This window comes from Gallus gallus, chromosome 8, assembly GCF_016699485.2.
Source record: "Gallus gallus isolate bGalGal1 chromosome 8, bGalGal1.mat.broiler.GRCg7b, whole genome shotgun sequence".
NCBI lineage: Eukaryota > Metazoa > Chordata > Aves > Galliformes > Phasianidae > Gallus > Gallus gallus.
In genome coordinates, this window is record NC_052539.1 from 21,148,295 (window position 1) to 21,167,807 (window position 19,513).

At 55.2% G+C, this 19,513-nt stretch overlaps 1 protein-coding gene across 3 annotated transcripts in view; it reads right to left on the bottom strand.

The window, feature by feature from the left end:
- The window catches only part of PIK3R3 (phosphoinositide-3-kinase regulatory subunit 3), a 58,742-nt gene that overhangs the window by 32,376 nt on the left and 6,853 nt on the right, over window positions 1–19,513 (bottom strand). For 2 of the 3 annotated variants that reach the window (XM_046944862.1, XM_426652.8), the window contains 3 exons: window positions 16,448–16,579; window positions 15,500–15,701; window positions 15,008–15,093 (listed from right to left, as the gene is read on the bottom strand). In XM_046944862.1, coding sequence (XP_046800818.1) covers window positions 15,008–15,093; window positions 15,500–15,701; window positions 16,448–16,579 — 420 coding nt within the window. Of the gene's footprint in view, window positions 1–141; window positions 348–15,007; window positions 15,094–15,499; window positions 15,702–16,447; window positions 16,580–19,513 lie in introns of those variants that run through there. The other variant, XM_046944863.1, reaches the window with a different exon arrangement.

Sequence of the window (19,513 nt, forward strand, 5' to 3'; positions counted from 1 at the left end):
CGCGCGGGTGGGGCGAGGGGGCGGGGCCTCGGGTAGGCTTTATAAGCGCGTCGGGGAGCCAGCGCTACCATCGCAGAGCGCGGGGGGGGAAGCAAGCCGAGAGTAAGGGCGAGCGGCCGTCTTTACTCCGTCAAAACACACCTTTCCAAGCTTTCCAAAAAACACTCCTAGGTTTCTTCACTTTATAATTTTTTACCGGCTCCCCGTTGCCTCTCCGGCCGCTTTTTCAGCCCGCTTCTCAGAGAGGTGCCCCCTCTTCTGAGGGGACGAGGGCGAGTGGTGCGTCCCGCGGCTGGCCTGTCGCCACGGGGCTGCCGCCGCGGAGCACGCGCGAGGGGCGGGGGGAGTGGAGCCCAGTTGCCGGAGCTGCTGCCTTTGTCTGAGAGAGCAGCGAGAGCCGGGATTGGTGGAGCGCTCCGAGCGGCTCGCCCAATCAGATGGCGGCGAAGCCGGCCGGCTCGATGGTGGTTGGCCGGCAGCCCCGGTTACTAAGCGGGACAAAGGGAGGCGAGCGCCGAGGGGGAGAGGGGGACAAAGGGGTGCGGGCCCTCCGGGGTTGCGGTGCTGGTGTCGGTGCTGAGCCCCGCGAGCCGGCGGGGGGGTGCTGGTGTGGGACGTAGCAGTGCCTGGGGGCCGGTGAGGTACCCCCAATGTCCCCCCCAGCACCAAAAAGGCCGGGCGCAGCGCTGCGGGGGGCGTGAAGGCGGCCATCTCGGCCTGGGCCCGAAGCGGCCTAAGGAGCGGCAGAGCGAGAGCCCCTCGGGAATGGGGGAAAGGCCCTGCCGCGGGCACCGCCGCGCACCGAGCCTCAAAAAGCACCGAGCTTATGTGCTCTCCTTGCGCTATAAACGCGGACAGTTCGGTTCTTAGCGATGCCCAGAGCGGCAGACAGCCCCTGGCAGGGCTCCCCTGGCCAAGTGGGGCTGAGTCTGGCGTGGCACCCAGCCGGGGCTGGGCACGGCGCGCTGCCGGTTGCCCACGGCCTCAGCGCTGCTCCCACAGCAGCTCCTGGAAGGGCGTTCAGCGCTGTGGCTCACGCAGCCCTCTGCAGATAAATTAATTTAATATCCCGGTCCACACGCTGATTAATCTGTGATAAGCAGATACCATTCCTCCTTCTAATTTTTAAATTAAATGTTTGTGCTAATGCAAGACAGCATCTCGAGCTTGCTCGGAGTGAAATGCCCTCCTGTCAACAGCCTCCCTGCCCCCCCCCCTCCTCAGTGGTGCTGCAGTGGGTGCAGGAGGCCCGAGGGTGCAGGTGGACGTGGGGCTGTGCCGCTGCAGTCCCATCTGAGCTGAGGAGAGGGGCTGCTGGCCCCGCTGCCGCCCCCAAACTTTGATAAGTAGCTCTTGGGGAGAAGGGAGGATGAGGCTGAAATTTGTTCCCCCTCCCCCCTTCCTGCACCTCGTTATGAGTTCCACCCACATAAGACCTAATTACTTGGCTTTTATGCTGGCAAAGTGGATTTCATTCTTGCCGTTTCCCATGATGGTTGCCTTCATTTTCATGGCGGCACTGATGGTTACAGCTTATTGATGTTTTCACTTTAGTGATTTAAAGCAGAATACATTTTGTTATTAGCACTGGTTTCTCTCATTGCTGCTTTAATCAAAGGCGCAATTTAAGGCAAAGGATTGCGTGTAATGGTAAACAGTAGGATAGTGCCTTGAGAGAACAGAATATTAATGTGTTTTTATTTCTCAAAACTGAGCTTATAATATATCCAGGATTGCTTGGCTCCCAACGCAGACACATGGGGCTCTCCCTTTCCCAGCACTGGGGGCAAGCGGCTGTGTGCGTGCTGGGACAGAGGGACACATGCGTGTCGCATCACAGCAGTGCCTTTGGAGTGAATGAGTAAGATGAGGGGAGTGCTGAGCTCACAGAGGTGCTCTGGCTGAACAATAGGTCACCCCACATCTGGAAAAGCTACGTCCAAACACCAAAATAACACAATACGTGTCCTTTCCAAGAGGTCTGCATTGCAAAGCAAGACTGAAAGCAAGATCTGAGCGCTATGCACCGTCCCTCCAACGTATCTCCCATCCCACTGTCAATGGCCCCCTTCCAGTGGACCTGCCACTTTGCTCTTCAAGTCAAGATTAAATACTGAAGTTTTGAGCACCTGCCTGTGCTTCAGGCGGTGCCGAATGGCCCTGCACTGAAAGGCACCAAACACAGAAAAGCCATTTGTGCCAAACTGCTTGGTTTCCTCTTTACTGAGCCACGGAAGTGTGATCTTTGACAGCTGAATGTGGACCACAACGGGCTGTTACAGCTGGAGGACTGCCGGAGGAAGGCGGGCTGAGCCCGTGGCGCTGCCAGCCCAACTCACTCAAAGATGAGAGATTTTGGGGTGGGCTGAGTACTCCTGAGAGCTGAATACAATTGCCACTATGAGCAGAAGCTCAGACCCTGCTGGAGGTTTGCTGGCACAAAGCAGAGCCTTGACCATGCTCCATTCCGTTACCGGCCTCGCGCTGCGCAAGCGCTGGGATCTGTGAACTACTGAACTGATGGCCAAATCCCACACAGGATGGAGCAGGCTGCGTCTTCCCCTGCAATTACACAGTCCCAGCCCCCGAAATACCACAGAGACTGCAAAGCATTTGCCACCAGATTAAGGGTATTAACCCCTGTGCTGTGCTGAGGTGACGGGGCGAAGTGACAGCAGGTTCCCTCCCCATGTTCCCTTGCTTCTCGCAGGGACTGTGCCTCCTCCTCGATGATTTAAAGCTTTGGTTTGTGCCCTCGTAGGCTGCAGAAGTGTTGCCTTGCTCCACCCCAGCTGTGGCCACATTTCTGTGGCGAGGCAAAGCTCAGCAAGCATCCCCAAGTAGGGTGCTTTGGTTTGAAAATTATATATTGCATGAAAAACCTGTATTAAAGAATAATATGCGGTCTACAAAAGCATCTAAATGAAACACTTCTATGTTAGGAAGTGTCTTATTTACAGCTGGCTGGGCAGCCTACATCCCCTTCCCTGTGCTGGGCACGCTGCAATGAAAGGGACCAAGAAATGGGCTCACGTACACAGGGGTTGCGGCACAAAGCATGCACAGAGCTGGACTTGCAAGAAATCATACATTTGGCATTTCCTAACTTAAAAGCACTTGGCTTTGCATTGTAAACAACATTCTTTTCACATTAAAAAAAAAAAAAAAAGACGTGAGGTCTTTTAAATCAATTACTGCAATGTAGGTTAGGAGAGGGGTGCCCAGGATGGGGGCACAAAGGGTGGGCAGGGGGTGAGGGAAAGGACACGGCGCACAGCGCTGCTTTGGCAGGCAGTGCTGGGCCAGCTCTTCAGAAAGTTCACGTTCAGTTATTGTGCTGACAGGCTGCCAAAGTTTTCCTGAGGAATGCAGGCAGCAGAAGGGAAATGGCGATTTTCAAACTTTTTTTTTTTTAATAACTCAGCCAAACCGGAGTGGAATTTCATGGGAAAAGCAAAAGGTACATCTCTAGCCTCGGGGCATCATCGCTGCCAAATCTCAGAGGATTGGAGGTGTCCGAACATCTCCGGAGCAGCACATGCTCGCATGCTCATGGCCACCCCGAGCATCCCCTCTGCAGGAGAACGCTCCCACCCTGCTCCCCCAGAACACCGACACTAACACACGGCTCTTACATAAACCAAACCTCCGCAGCGCCAAAGCAGAATGCAAATCCTGTTGAAAAGGATTGCAACTTGGACGCTTGGGTCGTCCCCATCCCAGTGCCGGCCCGCAGCCACGCATGATGCTCCAGGACCCACGCCCTGCAGTGGGCACCTTTCTCCCCACACGCTGCCAGCACTCGGGGTCTCTTAGCAGAGGGGCAGGGCTGCCCACACCCTGGGCTATGGCACTGTGGGGCCATGAAGCTGCCATTCGCCTTCTGTCTCCCCCTGCACTAATTCCTCTTGTCATCTCACCAGCGACAAACAGAGTTAAACGCAGCAACCCATTACAGGAGAACCCTGGCAGACCGATTGTGGAGGGTTTCAGCCATCCCCATTTACTCTGGCTTGAAAAGAAAGTTTTGCCTCGGGCGGCTGCAGTTACAGAAGGATGGGACCACACTCGGTTCCCTTTGTGCACTTCGCATCTCTGTCACCGTGCCATGGCCTCGCTTGAAAACGGTGAGCAAAATGGAAGGAGGCTTGTAACAAGTTCAGAGAAATTAGGGAGAAAAGAGCCACCCTCTCCCAGTTTTGCAACCAGGACATTTTTGAAATGTAACACTGTATAGGAATTTTAAATATTTTTCACTTCCTTTATTCATTACTTTAATGCACTGGCACTGCTCGCTGGGATTTTTATTTCTTTTTTTGCAAGGAATGTACAATAACCACTCTGTAAATTCCTCAGGTCTGATTTTAAGAGGAACTGTAGAACTTTATTCATGGAGGAGAGAAATAATCCCAATCCCTTCCTGCCATAACTTTTTTTTTTCATAAGCAGAGCAGCGCACAGTTTAATCACAGCGCGAGCGCTGGGGAGAAGAATGCAGCAGCAAATCTGGGGACGCACAGATGTCCCTGTACTGCTGCCACCCCTGGGACCTGAGGGTCCCCAGGTTTGGAGGTGGCACAGCACAGCGCAGCACCTCTCGCTGCTGTTGGATAGACCCAGAGCAGGGACTCCTGGGGGTGTGAGAAGCCGTCCATCTGGCCATCCATCCAGGCCAGGAATTCAGCGCAGGCGGCGCGTTGGCTGCTGCTCTGCTCGCAGTTACACGCATGCAATCCACCGTGCGCCGTTCCTCTCTCCATGCGCTTTCCCTGTCACTTCTCCCAGATGGAAACATGGCTCTGTTTGCTTTGGATATTGTTTTCCCTGGCTTTCTCTGCTTAGCAGTAAATAAGTGCGTGGAAGAATGGCCTCTGAACGGCGAGCGGAGAAGTAAAACAAACAGCCCTACGTAGGGTTAGTGCTTATAAACCACTGCATGGATGTGATGCCTTCACTGGGCAGCCAGAGATTGGGACACCATAATGTGGTTGAATAATTCTGAGTTCCCAAGAGAAGAGCATCAGTTCAGGTTGGGTATTAGGAACAATTTCTTCTCAGAAAGAGCAGTGACGCAGTGGCACAGCTGCACGGGGGGTGGTGGGGTCACCGTCCCTGGAGGTGTTCCAGAACCACGGGGTTGTGGCACTGAGGGACAGTGGGCATGGTGGGGTGGGGTTGGACTGGGTGATCTCAGAAGACTTTTCTAGCCTCAGTGATTCTGTGATTCTAATTTCTTGGAAGTTAGGTGGGATAAAGTAAAGAGACCGATACTGATGGATGGCCCCAACATGTCTTGTGTTGGAAAGGACCTTAAAGCCCACGCATTTCCAACTCCAACTACCACGGGCAGGGACACGTCCCACCAGATCAGCTGCCCAAAGCCCCATCCAGCCTATCCTCGAGCAGCTCCAGGGCTGGGGAATATCCCTTCAGCAAGGGCTGTTTCCCTATCAAGTGCTACTTTCAGTCCCCAGCCATTTGGGAGAAAGCTCCTCATAAAAGGATAGGGAAGATTAATATTATTTTTCAACAGTATAATGGGAGGTTTCCACTCCCAAAGTACTTCAGAGCCATTTTTGCACAAAGCCAGAAAAATTCCATCCCCAAAGGAGAAAGGAAAAGAAAAACACATTAGACAGAGTTATGAGTGCCTGAACGAAGGGTTGGTGGGAATGGAAACTTCCAGATCACTGTCACCCTGGGCTGCTGTGGTGCGATGCTCTGGGGGTGGGAAGGCTGTTGGGGTCTCAGCAGCGTCTGCAGCCCCAAGATTCATGTGCATCAATGACATGGGACTCTCAATGCTTTCCAGTTAACGGTAGGGTAAGGAGAAAATCCTTTTGATAAGGGATGCAAAATATGATCCCAAGGGCTCAGAGGAACTCTTCTTTGAGCCAGCTCTTGGCATCTCCAAGTGCTTGGGGTTATCCATCCAGGAAAAGGGATGGAGCAGGCATGTTCCTGATCTACCTCCCACTGCTGCCCTTAAAGGATAGCTCGGATAGCACCTCAGCAGGGCACTGATCTCACATTCAGCCAAGTAAGAAGAAAACCCCCCAGCCCCTCTGATGGAGATTGCAACCTATGGAAGTAACGATGGGAGAAAGAAGCTCTCCAAATAACTCATTCGTTGTTGTAATGAATGAAATGGTGAATGGAGACGGGGATGACAATGTGGGGATAGCACAGAGCGACCTGAGGTAGTGATTGGCAGAGAATTTGGACCGGAGGGACTTAGAGCTGCCTCTGAGCATCCCTGCTCAGCCCCACACCAGCAGCAGGGACGGGGAGCCCTTCACTTCAACCAACACAGCAGCAATCCCACAGGATAAGCATTCATAACTCCCTTGGCTAAGTCAGCCCGCATTTCCCATAGCTACTGCTTCCCAGAAGCCAGAGGACGTCTCAGCCCTGGCTCTGCTGCCACGGCTCATGCTTCCTTCCCATCCCAGCCTGCAGACCTGGCACAGAATTACTGCCTGCTTTGCATCGTGCTGGGCTCCCGCCACCCTGCCAGCCCCCATGCTTGTCCCTGGCAGCAGCCCCTTGCTGCCCCCGCTGTCCCATGCCGGCTGCGAATGTTTTCTGTTCCTACAGAAATCCAGCTGAACATAAGACCGCCTTCGCTTGCCAAACAGCCAGAGCTCTTCTCTTGCTTTTTAGTTGAGAACAGCAGTGATTTTTGCTCAGCAAAGTCCAGGTGAGGGGACCTCAGTGCCTTGTGGCACAGACACTCTGGGGGTGACCCATGGCCACCCCCTGTCCTTGCCTGTTGCAGGTCACAGCTGGTGGCATTGTCCAGCCCTGCATTTTGAGAAAGGCCTGTCAAAGCGTGCAATGGCAAAGCTGTGTCAAGCCCCTTCCTAAGAGCAGGGATGGATTCGTGCCTCCAGCACTGACCCACTCATATTAGGGCTGTGAGGACCTCACCCATCCAGGGGCCAGAGACTGGTCATCCCATCTGGCACCCCCTGAGCCCTATGGAAATGCCACCAGAGTGACAAGCCAGCAGCAATCCCAACCTGCGACTCTGCTGGCAACAGACAGCCATTCATCGTCAGCATCACTGAAGTGTTCACCCATGAACCTGGAGCAAAAGCATGGGAAAAATGAGGGAAGTGCCCACTCCTATAGAAGTCCCCCGAGTGGGCATTGGGTGCTCAGGGAGCATAGGCAGCACGAAGAGTTCAAGCCTTCCAGTTAAATACGGGAAGGAGTTAGCAAGTCTTTGTGGAGGCGGATTAGAGGCAGAGGTAAATGCTCCTGCTAAGTGTAATCTGCCTGGTTAAAAGCTCAGCTCAGCCACTATCCCAGCATCTTCTTTGCTTCTTATAAATACAGGAGACACAGCTTCGGACAGCATTTTTTGGTTCCTTTGGCCTATTTATAGACCCTAGAGATGGGGCAGAGACTCTTCCTCCCCCTCCTCCCCAGTTTGGGTGCTGTTTGTGTTCCCCCCATCCACTGCCCCCTTCTCTATGGGATGAGCTTAGGACTGGCAGCCTGGGGCTGGCACAGGGGGGAGCTCAGTCACCCCAGTTCCTCAGCAGAGGCTGTTCCCACTCGTTCCTCATCCCTTGTGCTGCAGCCACCGGCCACCAGCCCTGTGCTGGCCTCAGCTCACCCAGCCAGGACCAGCTGCTGAGATAACCCGTCCACATCCTGCAGGTGCAGCAGGAGGGGGATTATGGCTCGTGGGTCAGAGCAGGTGAAGGCAGCTCCTGGTGATATGGAATTGGGCTGGTGACAGGAACAGGGCGCTCTGCCACCCCACATGCCAGGGAGCAGCCATATCCATGCCCCCCTGATCAGTGAGACAACGCGTGAGAGGATGGGGGGCTACACTGGGTGTGATACGTATAGGAATCCCACATAGAAATAGCAAAATACGTGACTATATAGAAACATTTCACCTCTGCTCTCTCTAAAAGCCCTGTCCACAAAAGGGTTAGCAATACGTGCACACAAGAGGGAGGCAGCTCTGCTTGGACCATCCTGCCCCATGGCAGTAGCATCCTCAGTACCCTGTCCTCCCTATCTCCACAGGTTGTATACCCCTGGGTCTTAAGGCTGGAGTAGGGGGCTCTGGTGGGCAGCACAATGTGTGGATCATGGATTTACTGGGATTAAGGTATTTTCCATGCATTCAAACTAGCTGTCATGAGTCCAGACCTATCTAGAGACTAGAGGGTGAGAAGAAATGGGGGAGAGCCCAAGGCCCCTCTGTTTCCATCCTCATCCTCACCCCCAACCCCATTCTCACCCCTAGCCTAAATGCCATCCTCAACCCCATCCCCATCCCCATCCCCATCTCTATCTCCTGGGCTTGCAGGAATACTCAGGGCACTGTGCCCTCTCTGGGGCCAGGACACATCGGTCCGCCTGGGCAGGCACGAGGGCTAGGTGGCTCCAGGAGCTTGTTAACCTTAATCCTCCCCTGGATTAATACCGAGGGGAGCTGGGGACAGTGGTTAAACCCACAGGAGTGCAGCACAGGAGCACAGTGCTGGGGTGAGGAGGGGACAGAGGGCGCGGGAGAAGGGCAAGGAGAGGAGCAGGTGGTCCCATAGCCTAATCAGACGTGGCCATGGATTTTGTGGGCATGGTGCTGGGCCCAAAGGGACAGGCAATATGATGGCTGGGGCATAATGAGTGTCAGAGGGGTGCTGCAGGGTCTGTCTTCATGGCTTGAAGCCCTGGGATCAGTCTAGAGGTGTGGGGCTGTGAGCCCAGGATGGAAATCTCCTGCTGTCGGAAGGATGCTCTTTTGGGAAATGGCTCTTCCTGGGGCTGAGCTTTCAGCTTGACTTGGAGGAGCAGTGCAGGGATGCTCAGAGCCTACAGATCTGCTGGGGTTCTGTGTGCCAGCTGAGAACCCACAGCTCTTGGCATCAGTGGTCCATCCCTAGGTATGCTAATGGGGCTTGCATGCCCACGCTGGGGAAAAGCATTATCATCTGTTTCCCCACTTCCCCATTAATCAGAGAGAAGTACCGACAATCCCATGTAACCCCCTGACACCCATCTCTGGGCATCCCCAGCCCCAGCAGAGTCACAGGTGCCCATGGATGAGGTTGGCATTCCCCAGCAGCACAGGTACAGTTCCCCTCTGGGCATTCCCACCGCAGAGCTGTTTCACCGTGCTTGAATGTGTGGGGCTCAGCATCACCCATAGAGGGACCGAATCCTCTGTGCATCCCAGGAAAATGCCATGGGATATCATCACCCATCCCAGCATCACCAGTGTCACCTTGGACACATCCTGGCGGCTGCCATGTGGGGCTGTGGGGCCATGTGCCTGTCCCCTGTGGCAGCGAAGCAGGACAGGATGTGCTGTCCTAAGTGGCATCTTCACCAGATCTGATCCAGCCTTGCAAAGCCACAGAGCCTTCAATTCCCTTAGCACTCCAAATCTGCTACTGTGCATCTAAGCGGATTATTTTAAATACCCCATGATGGACTGCTCCTTTGTAATATAATCCAGCCTCGTGTGTCCCATTCCCCTCCTATTTGCTGTGATTTAGCTGCAGCTGTGACAGCTAAAAACCTCCCCAGCTCCCCGCGCTCCCTAGGAAACATCCTTCACGCCAGCCCCGTCCCCAGATCCTGCTCTGCTCCGTGCCGTGGGACCCTGGGGATGCTCCTGTTGTCTCCCATGTGCCCCTATAATTCATCCAGGGCCGGATACCAAGCCCTTCACCCAAAGAAGACCCGCGCAGGAGCGCTTTTTGGGTGGATTTTGCCTGTTCAAATTCATCAAGCTTTAGCACATCCCAAACCCATATTTTCGGGATGGAGCAGGATGGGGTATCAGAGCCCCCCAGCTCCGCTTGCCGAGATGGCAGAGATGCTGCTGCTTTTCCAAGCGCTCCCCTTTGGGGCTTGTCTGATTAATAAGGGCTTGTTATTTCCAAACTGTTTGAAATCGTGTTTATTTTATCCGCCGCCGGATCCCTGTGACTCGGGGCTTCATCGTTAACTGCCAAAGATGAGTGACAGATCCCGCTAATTACGGCTAATGATGGCCTTAAAGGATTCTCCACGCACACACGTGCGTTTGTGTGCACACATGCCGAGGGCCATTTATAATTTAAAGTGGGGAGACTCATTAATGTAAAGCATGCCCAGATTAATTGCCGAAAGGCAGCACTGTGGGGCCACGGGCGAGCAGGAGGTGCCCAGAAGGAATCTGGATGGCAAAACCCCTTATCCTGCATCCACCCTTCTTGAAATACAGGGACCCTTGAGCTCTAGGGAGGGATGTGCCGCGCACATGGGGGTTTTTCTATTTCTTTCTGCAAGGGAAAAGTCAGAGCCGGATACTCCACTAACAGCAGGGATGAAGCCACTTGAATAGGCCTCTGGCTGGAAAGAGCAGGCTCAGGTCGAGCCTGATGGCTCGGGAATTTGTCTTGGATCATCCATGCTGTTCTGGACCCCAGAACACTTGGGTTTCTCATGCTGAGACACTCCAGATGTTTCAGTTTAATGCTTTTATGGCAACAGCTGGTGGAAGCGGCGGAGCGGAGCTGCGCTGATGGATGCGCAGAGGATGGATGGTTATGGCTGATCCCAGAACACAGAGGGAGGTTGGCCAGGTGGGGCATTACCAAAACCCCCACCACTGCAGATCCAGTCCCAGTGTTTCTTCAAATGGAAGAAATTGGCCAAGAGAGCAGAAGCTAAGCAGCCACTACTGAGAACCTTTGGGTCACTGGACCAAAAAGCCAGCAGGGCAGTTTGGATGTTTGGATGCAACGCCCTACACTATGACTTCAGCTTTTACCAAGATCAAGAACGCCCCGAGCTTTGTTTCTAGTTGTCTCCTAACAGATCAAGGCCAGCACAGCTGCCCAGAGAGCTGTGAATGCCCCATCCCTGGAGGTGCCCAAGGCCAGGCTGGATGGGACCCCGGGCAGCCTGATCTGGTGAGGGGCAACCAGCCCATGGCAGGATTTGGAACTTAGAGAGTTTTAAGTTCCCTTCCAACCCAACCCATTCTGTGATTCTATGTTTCTATGATTTTTCTGCTTGGCGACCCCAAAGCATGGCCAGGACTTCCTGGAGAGCACCAAGCTCAATGCACCTGAACCTCTGGTTATCTCCAGCATCAGCTTTCTTGTGGGCACTGCAGGAATGTGGGGCAATGTCCCCTCTGCCATGTCTGATCCCCCCCTAGGAAGCTGCTTTTCTTCCCCAGGGAGCACAGGGAAAGCATTTTCCACCCTGCCAGATGAAAATGGATTCGCAATCCAATTTTACCCAAGTACCACTTCAGTGATTTTGATGGAGCCGCTCTCAATGAGCACTGGTTTGAGCCAGAGGACAGCTGTCGTGGTTTCATAGAGCAGAGGTTCCTTATCTGTGTCACCTTTGATTACTGTAATTGAAATCCTGCTCTGATCTGATCTGTGCCCCAGCATTTCAGCTGCCTGTGCGGCTCCCGGCTCGATCGGCCAAGTGACGTTAATAGATTTTAAAGCCAGGCAGGCCTGGAGAATAACTGTGTCACCGGCAGCCACCAGCCACTGCCACCCCCCTGACACCACCAACATCACACTGGGCTCAGCCCCAAACCAGAAGGGGGATACTTGCTGAAGCCATCCCAAACCGCTGGACAGAAAGTGGGGAATTATGTCCAGAAAGCGCATGGAGGGGCTCAGTCCTCACCCCGGCCCCTCGCTTCCTCCCAGCCGTGATTCCTCCCCAGCATTATTGTTTGGCAGCACAATACTGTGGGTTTCCCTAGCCCCTTATCAGCCCTGGCCACATGGCTGAGGAGGAAAAGGGCTTCAATCCGAGCGGAGCGCTGCTTCCGCTGGTAGCTGGGCCTGCCGTCGCACACCACGTCCCTGCACATTACCCCTATTCCTCCAGCAGCAGGCAGGGGCTGGGCTCACCGTCTTGCTGCTACCCTCCTTGCTCCATCATTAATTAAACGCGGGCTAAAATTAGCCACGAAGGCAGCGCCACTGGGGTCTCCCACTGGCATCTGACTGAAGAATACAGCAAGTGGGTCAGGCACGCCTCCCAGCCAAGGGTATCCTGCGTGCTTGGGATACCCCATCCTCTGCTGCGTCCTTAGGGATGCTGGCAGAGCTCGGGCTCCGTCCACATTGTGAGGATACTGTGGGAGCAGCATGAGAATCTGATCCGAGGTGGAGGAGAGGGAGTGCTAACAGAGACCTCAACTCAGCTCAGCCACCAAAATGACAGCACTGACGTCTTCCCCCAGCTCAGCTCCCCAGGGTAGTGAGCAGAAATCCCTTGCTTCACCCCCACACCCTGCGTGGGAAATGGGGCCATCTCCAGCACTAGTGGGAAGCATTGCTCCCCGGTGCATGGTTTGGCCATCCCCGAGGCTCGGCCATCCCATAGGTTTGGCCATCCCTTAGGCTCGGCCAACCCGGAGGCTTTCCCCTCTCTTCTCACTGCCTCATCTTCACTCGGGCCAGAGCAGCTGGAGAGGCAAGAGGCTCCTTCTGGGACTGCAAGTGTGCACATCCTTGTCGTGTTTCTCGCCGTGCCTTGGGGGATCTGTTATTTTTAGCTGCTCTCCCTATCTCATGTTGCTAGCTAGGCTCTTGCTCTCTTTTTTTTCCCCCTCCCCAGCGTTAATTTGTTTGCACCGTATTATCTTCAGATGAGGGGAGCCAGAACCAGACATCTGCACATGGGACCACTTGCCTCCGTTTGCCCACTCCATGCACTTTTCGGATGAGTTTTTCCCATTTTTTAACACCCTCTGCTGCTCAGGGGCTCCCCGCCACCAACCCCAAGGGGTGGCACATGGGAAGGGTGGCGCAGGGGCAATGCAGCCTGGAGATGCTCTGGCCAGGGGAAGGCTCACCCCTTTCCTTTTGGCTGTCTCACAGGCACTCTGGGGCTGATTTCCCAAGCCAAGTGCTGGCTGCTCATGGCCGCATCCCAAAATACCGCCTGAAAGGAAAGCATCCCCGCTGCCATCCGCATGCTGCCCTGCCACCACTCCGTCACACTCTCGGGGACAGCAGGAGATGCCCCCACAGTATTTATAACTCCAATCCCTTTTCCTGCTCGTTGCTCCTCTCCCCTTCCTGGCACACCGAGCAGCGCGTCGCGGCGGCAGGACTGGCACATAGACAGTGACGCAGGGGTGACCGCCGCGCACTGGGACAGCTGGCCCTGTCCCCTGCCAGCAGCACAGCCCCAAGCAGGACCTGGGCTTGGAAACTACCCAGGCTGCACTCTGCCAAAACCCTGCTCTGGAACGGGGACACCTCATCCCTTCTTCTTCTCACAAAGGAGCTGAAGTGGTCACATTTTCTCCCCAAACCAGGGGCAAAGAATGGCAGTGCTCCTGTCCCCGGCGCTCTGCTTTGCCTGCCTCCTGCCCCCATGTTTGGCTTTTCTATGTGTGGGGGGTTTTTTTTTTGTTTGTTTTATTTTTTGTTTTTTTTTTTCCTCAAGTCTTTGCTGCATGGTGAGTAAAGGCATCCTGCTGTCTGAGGGCTAACGGCTTGCTGGAGAGATAATAAAGCAAAGGGGAGTAAATTAAAGTGCCTATAAATAGCAGCAGGAGAGGAAAAGGAGATGAAGTCATCTTCCTTCAGCTGAGCCGCTATTTACATCACTGCTTCCCTCCGCCTTTCCTCCCCCTCACCCAGACTGGGAAACAGCCCCGGGGCCGGGGGTCCTGCACCAGGCTCTGCGTGCCCCCCCAGACCCCAAAACGTCCCCATGTCCCTGCACGGGCTGTGGCTTTGGGGACATGCTGGAGGGCACGGCGGCGAGCTCTGGATGCAGCCCCAGCCCATGCACTGGCGGAGCCCCCAGGGCCACCGACTCCACAGGTGACCTCACTGCCACTGTCCCCATAGCCGTGGGGCCCCGTGCCCCGCTGCCACCAGGTATATTTCTGCCTGAGTCAGGATGAGGTCACAGCGCGGTTTCCTCCGTGTCAGCTCCCGGCTCCTATTCCCGGGCTGTTTGCACACACCGCCGTGTTATTGCTGGGTATTTATAGCCATTTAACAGCGAGAATTGGAAAGCGGCGGCTCCACATACACCCCAAAATAATATCGGTGCCGGGACGTGGGGGGTGAGGCCAGGGCCTGGGCCAAGGCGCGCGGCCCCTGCCTAATAATAATTCTTTGCACTTTATATATAGCACCGCAGCTCCCCAAAGTGCTTTGCAGGCATTTAATTAAGCTTCCCAACATCCTAATGTGATGACAGTTGGGTAATGACCTCCTCCTCTTGGATATGGAGAGCAGCAGGACCTGTCCGGTGGCACGGCTGTCCTGGCTCGTGGTGACACGTCCCCAGTGGTAATGTGGGCCCAAAAAGGGGATGGGGATCCACTGAATCTCAGTCAGCCCCCTGCTCAGTGCAGGGCAGGGATGTGACCGGTGCCACCTCAGGGTACGGGGACAGCAATGGAGACGTCACCATTGCCCAGAGCCCAGGGACAGCCACATCTGTCCAACATCTGGATCAGCAGGGAAGAGATCAGCTGACAAGTCTGAAGGGCTGATTTATGAGCAATATTAGGAGCCGTAATCCTGCCTGGCCTGGTCACCCTGCAGGGACCTGAGGCGATGACAGGGACCAGATATATTACAAGGCAGGAAGGCTGGAAGCAGCTGCCGCTCCTGGGTGGCTCGGTGTGGGGATGGGAATCCCACAGGGATGGACCTCTGTGATCCTCAGGGTCTGCAGTTTCGGCCACCAGCACCCTTCCTCCCTACTGCATCCATCCACCCTGGGTGCTGTACCAGTACCAGCAGCACCTGCTGTGGTCCAGCAATGATGGGCACAAGGTGCCACTAGGCAGGCCAGTCACAGCACTGGGATGTGGCCAGCCGAGGGCTGGGGCTTAAACCACCAAAGGAGAAGCTCCAAAGCACAACCAGACAAGCAGCACACTGAGACCCTTCCTTCCCCAAGACCCACAGAGGACAGGACCACGCGTGCCTGTCCCCAGGCCATGCCACCAGTTCAGTCCCCTCATCCAGGCATCACTTACCGGGGGCTGCTGGCACCTCGGCCGCCTCGCTAGCCACGATGAGTGACTCGATGATCCTTGCACAGAGCTCAGGGCTTGCCTCGGTGCTGCAAGGACAACAGGACGTGCGTGAGGGTGGCAGCAGCTTGGTGTCCCCCAAAGGTCCCTGAGTTGACCACCCCAAATCATATAAGGAGGTGATGCTTGGAGAGATAACGGACTCAAGTTGCACTAAGGGAGGTTCAGGTTGAGTATTGGGAAATATTCCTTCTCTGAAAGCAAAGCAATGCAGTGGCACAGCTGCTCAGGGACGTGTTGGGGTCACTGTCCCTGGAGGTGTTCAGAGGTCGTGGGGATGTGGCATTAAGGGACGTGGTCAGTGGGCATGGTGGGGTGGGGTGATCTGAGTGGTCTTTTCCAACTTTAATGATTCGAGGAAATTGCCTCCCAACCCACACATTTCCATACAGCATCCCCAACAGCTGTGGGACATGGATGGCTGAGGGGTCTCACCTGGAGGGCGCAGGGCGGAGGAGCAGCTCCCCAAAGAGCTCCCCGAGCAGCTGTGCTGACAGCCGGTTCTTGCAGGCAGCCTGGCAGAGGTGGCCAAAGTGCCGGATGAGCTCCTGCAGCAGCAGCGTGTGGGGCTGTGGCAGTGCTGGGGGGGCCAGCAGGGCTTGGGCACGCTGCCCACACTCCTCCACGCTCAGGGTCTCTGCAGCAGAGGGAAGACCTGCTGTCATTGCCATGAGGGATGCAAGATATTGCACGATGGAGGGACTTTCCCACTCGTCATGTTTTGGGGCTTGATCCTGGAGAGCACAGGACCCCTCTCCCAGAAGTTTTGCTTTTTGGTATTTTTTCTGAAAGCCCTGGGGTTTTGCCTCTGCTCCTTGCAGGATTGGACTGCAAGGGGAAGGATTGGGCTGCGAGGGAAGATGCTTCCCTTTGAAGTTGCTTAACGAGGCAACCCAGCTAATTGCTTCCTAATTGCTTCTTTATCCTTGGAAGGGAGGCAGCCTTTGATTTCTCCTCTCCGAAGGGGAATGGGAAGGCAGCGTCCAGGTGCCCCCAGCCCAGCAGTATTTCTGCTGGCACCATTCCTGCACAGGGCTGTGCCATCCATCCACCTCTTCACTCAGGCAGAGTCATCCCCATCATCCCTTCTGCCCTCACAAACACCCCCCCCCCGCCCCACTCAGGACACAGGGGTCTTGGCACGTATTAGTGTCATAGATATGTGGCTCCACAACTCAGGTGGTTCTCTCTCAGGGATCCTGTGCCTACTGCTCTCCCTTTGCTTCCCCAAAATTTGCCATGTGGAGCATGGGATGCTGCCAGCTGACCACCTCGGGACGTGCCCCTGGTGCAGTGTCTCCAGAGAATGAGGAGAGGAAATGCTAGTGGTTTCTCAAAACTCCTCCACCCCACAGAACATGGGAAGAGCCCGGCTCTGCTTACCTTGAGCGATACAGAGCAGGTCGGCGCAGAGCGTGGGAGGGACAAGGGGGGCTGGCAGCTCCTGCAGGTACCACTTCAGGGTCTCTGCCAATGTCTGGGCATCGTACAGCTCCATGTCCACGTCTGAGGCATCTGCAAGAGACCCAGCAGGAGCCCTGAGTCTCCCACCATGGGACAGCACCCATAGGGTGGGCTGAGCCCCTGCCCAGGTCCGCTCCAATGGTTGTGATGGGTCAATGGTTGGACTTGATGATTGTAGAGTTTTCTTCCAGCCTTTAACAATTCTATGATTCTGTGGTTCTGTGTGTGGGCACGGTGGGGATGGGTTGGTGGTTGGACTGGATGACCTTACAGGTCTTTTCCAACCTTAATGATTCTGTGATTGTATGGAATGATGCAATGCTGCACAACCCCATGACTGCGGCAAAGCATGTGAGGAAGGCTGAGATCATCCCAAAATGGGGTCAGCCCTTGGGAAAAGCGTCCCGTGCTTCATTGGAGCCCCATGGCCAGGCTCGCCAAGGGGACATTACTTCAGCTGTCCGTCGAGGCATTGCCTCATGCATTTGTCTTGGAGGTCCCAGCTCAGCCAGCTGCTTTGGGGGGGGACGGGGCGCATCCCCTTTGGCAAAGATGTTGAGGTTTCAAAATCTGGTTCTGATCCAAACTGGAGCCAAACCATGAAGGTTTTGAAATTTTCCTCGCAGAAGAAATGTTGGAGGGGGGTGGGGAGGAGGTCCCAAGGTATTTGGGACCGATTGAGATGGTGCATTTATAGAAACTGAATTTCTCTCCTCTAAAGGAGAGTATCGGAAAAAGGACCAGACTTCGCATTTTCTTGATGGTGATGTTTCAGGCCCTACGTGGCTGTGGTCTAGAAGCAAGGCATTGGGTTTGCCATGTCCTGAACACCCTTCCTTTCCCCTCTCTCTGCATTTTTATCCCCAAATGCAGCTTTACTGAAAGCAGGAGTGTTTGGGGAGGTGCTCCATTTCCAAACCCCCAGCATTTTCCAGCAAAAAATGCTTCGAGCCTCCAACCACTTCACTTGGCCATGGAGATTGTAAGCCCCAAATAATGGAAAACCATATTTCCTAAGGGCAGGCCACGGGGCACCCAAACTCTCATCAAGGGCTGGATTTGGGCACTCTGAGCTGGGTCTTCTCTTCCCATGCACCCTCTTGGTGTGTGCTTGGAAAGCAGCTCCCCCAGAACATCCCCACCAGGATGGTGCCCATCTCCCTGTCCATCTGCTCCAGTACCACAACCCGTGGCAAGTCCCTTACCAACAGGACGACTGTGCCTGGCTCTTGGCTCAGCAACCAGAAAGCAAACAGATTGAACAATCCTAAGGCAAAGCCTTTAACCCAGAGGCTGGAGACGCTACCCCATCTTCAGGAGTGAGCACCCTGCTAGCCACAAACCAGCCCTGAGCCTGACAGGGTGGCTGCGACAAAAGCCACTGCACCACCACCATGACCCAGGTCAAAGGAGCATGGGGATGGGACCCTGTGCAGGATGCCAGCAGGGAGAGGAGAAATGGGGAGAAGTGGAAAAGTGCCCATGGGAGGGGTTCATCTGTCACGTTCCCATCACCAAACTGCACAACTGAAGCCTCCCCACTGGCCACCAATGTCCCGTGAGATGCTCCAACCCCTGCATTTGGCTGAAAGCCTCCAGCTTTGGGGATGATGAGCAAATGGGCAGCAACAGCCGAACCCCAAACCTGTTCCACCCCTCCAGTTGGTTTGAGCTTGCTCTCAGACATCGTTTCCATGCCAAAATCTCTCCTGCATCTGCCCTGGCTGGGCACATCCCACCACGGAGGTCTCACTGGGGATCCATCAAACGATGCTCGTGCAGATTGGGGAGAGCAGCCGCCGCCTGTTCTGTGCAGGGAAGGGGATGCCAACGGGTGCTGCCCGAGGCAATTAGCCTGTGGCTCTGCTGTGGCCTAATTAGCTCATTTGCATAACTGGGCATAGGCTTAGAGGCGTGTTCAAAGGGAAGGCTCAGCCGATATCAAAGCAAGACTGGAAAACATCCTTGCACCCAGAGAGAGATGTGGTGGGGAGACCGGAGGGGGGTTACCCTGCTGCCAGCAATTCATTTCAGGTGGGACCGCTTGCATGCAGTCTCAGTTGCTCAGATAGAAATGGCCCTACCCCGGTGTCTCCATCCTCCTGGGCATGTCCCCTGCCCTAACTCCCCTCCCTGGTGCTGGCTTTGGGGTGCTTGGAGATGTGCCCCATGGGATGCTCGGCTGGCAGCTGGGAAGGGTTAAAGGGAAGAGTGGGCAGGGAGCTGCCCCCGCTCTGCTATCATAGGGAGATGATAACCCCGTAAGAAGCTAATGATGCTGCAGAATGAGTCACGGTCCCCCACGCTCTCCAGATGTTCCAGCCCTTTCCTGGAGATCCCTGTCCTCTCCCCAGCACACGTGCAAGGACAGAGGGACCCCATCTGGTGCCACAAAGCAGGAAAACACCCCCAAAGCCCCCAGAAGCCTTCCTCAGCCCCATACCAACCCCCTAAGCACTTGGGGGCACCCCAGAGAGGGAGAAAGGTTGGGGGCTCCCTTTTGTTCCCCATGGGATGTGAGACCCTGCACTGCAGAACACGGGAAGCCCCCCCGGGGGGCAGGGGGCTGAGGCTGAGTCAGGCTGGGTGGGCAATGACAGGATCTCTCCTGGCAACTGCAGCAGGGAGCTGTGAGTAAGACAACCCCATGGCGTGTGCCTAAATTGCGGCAAAAGGAAAGGAGGAGGATGCTTGGCATGGCCCAGAAGGGGCTGGGGGGTTTTTGGGAATACGAGGATTGAATGGAGCCTGGGAAGCAGCCATTTTGCCCCATTTGTGCCATGCACGTGGCCAGAGGTGATGGCTGCATCCCATATCCTACAGCCAGCCCAGGGATCCCATGTGCCCGACATCTGTGGGGAATGGCATGGGCTGAGCTGCAGTGTGATGCCTCTGGGTCTGAGGTCCCCGTGGCACAGTGATACCCCAAACTTTGACATCCAGAGCTGAATGAGGATTAAATCGGGACCTTTCTTCCCATCCACG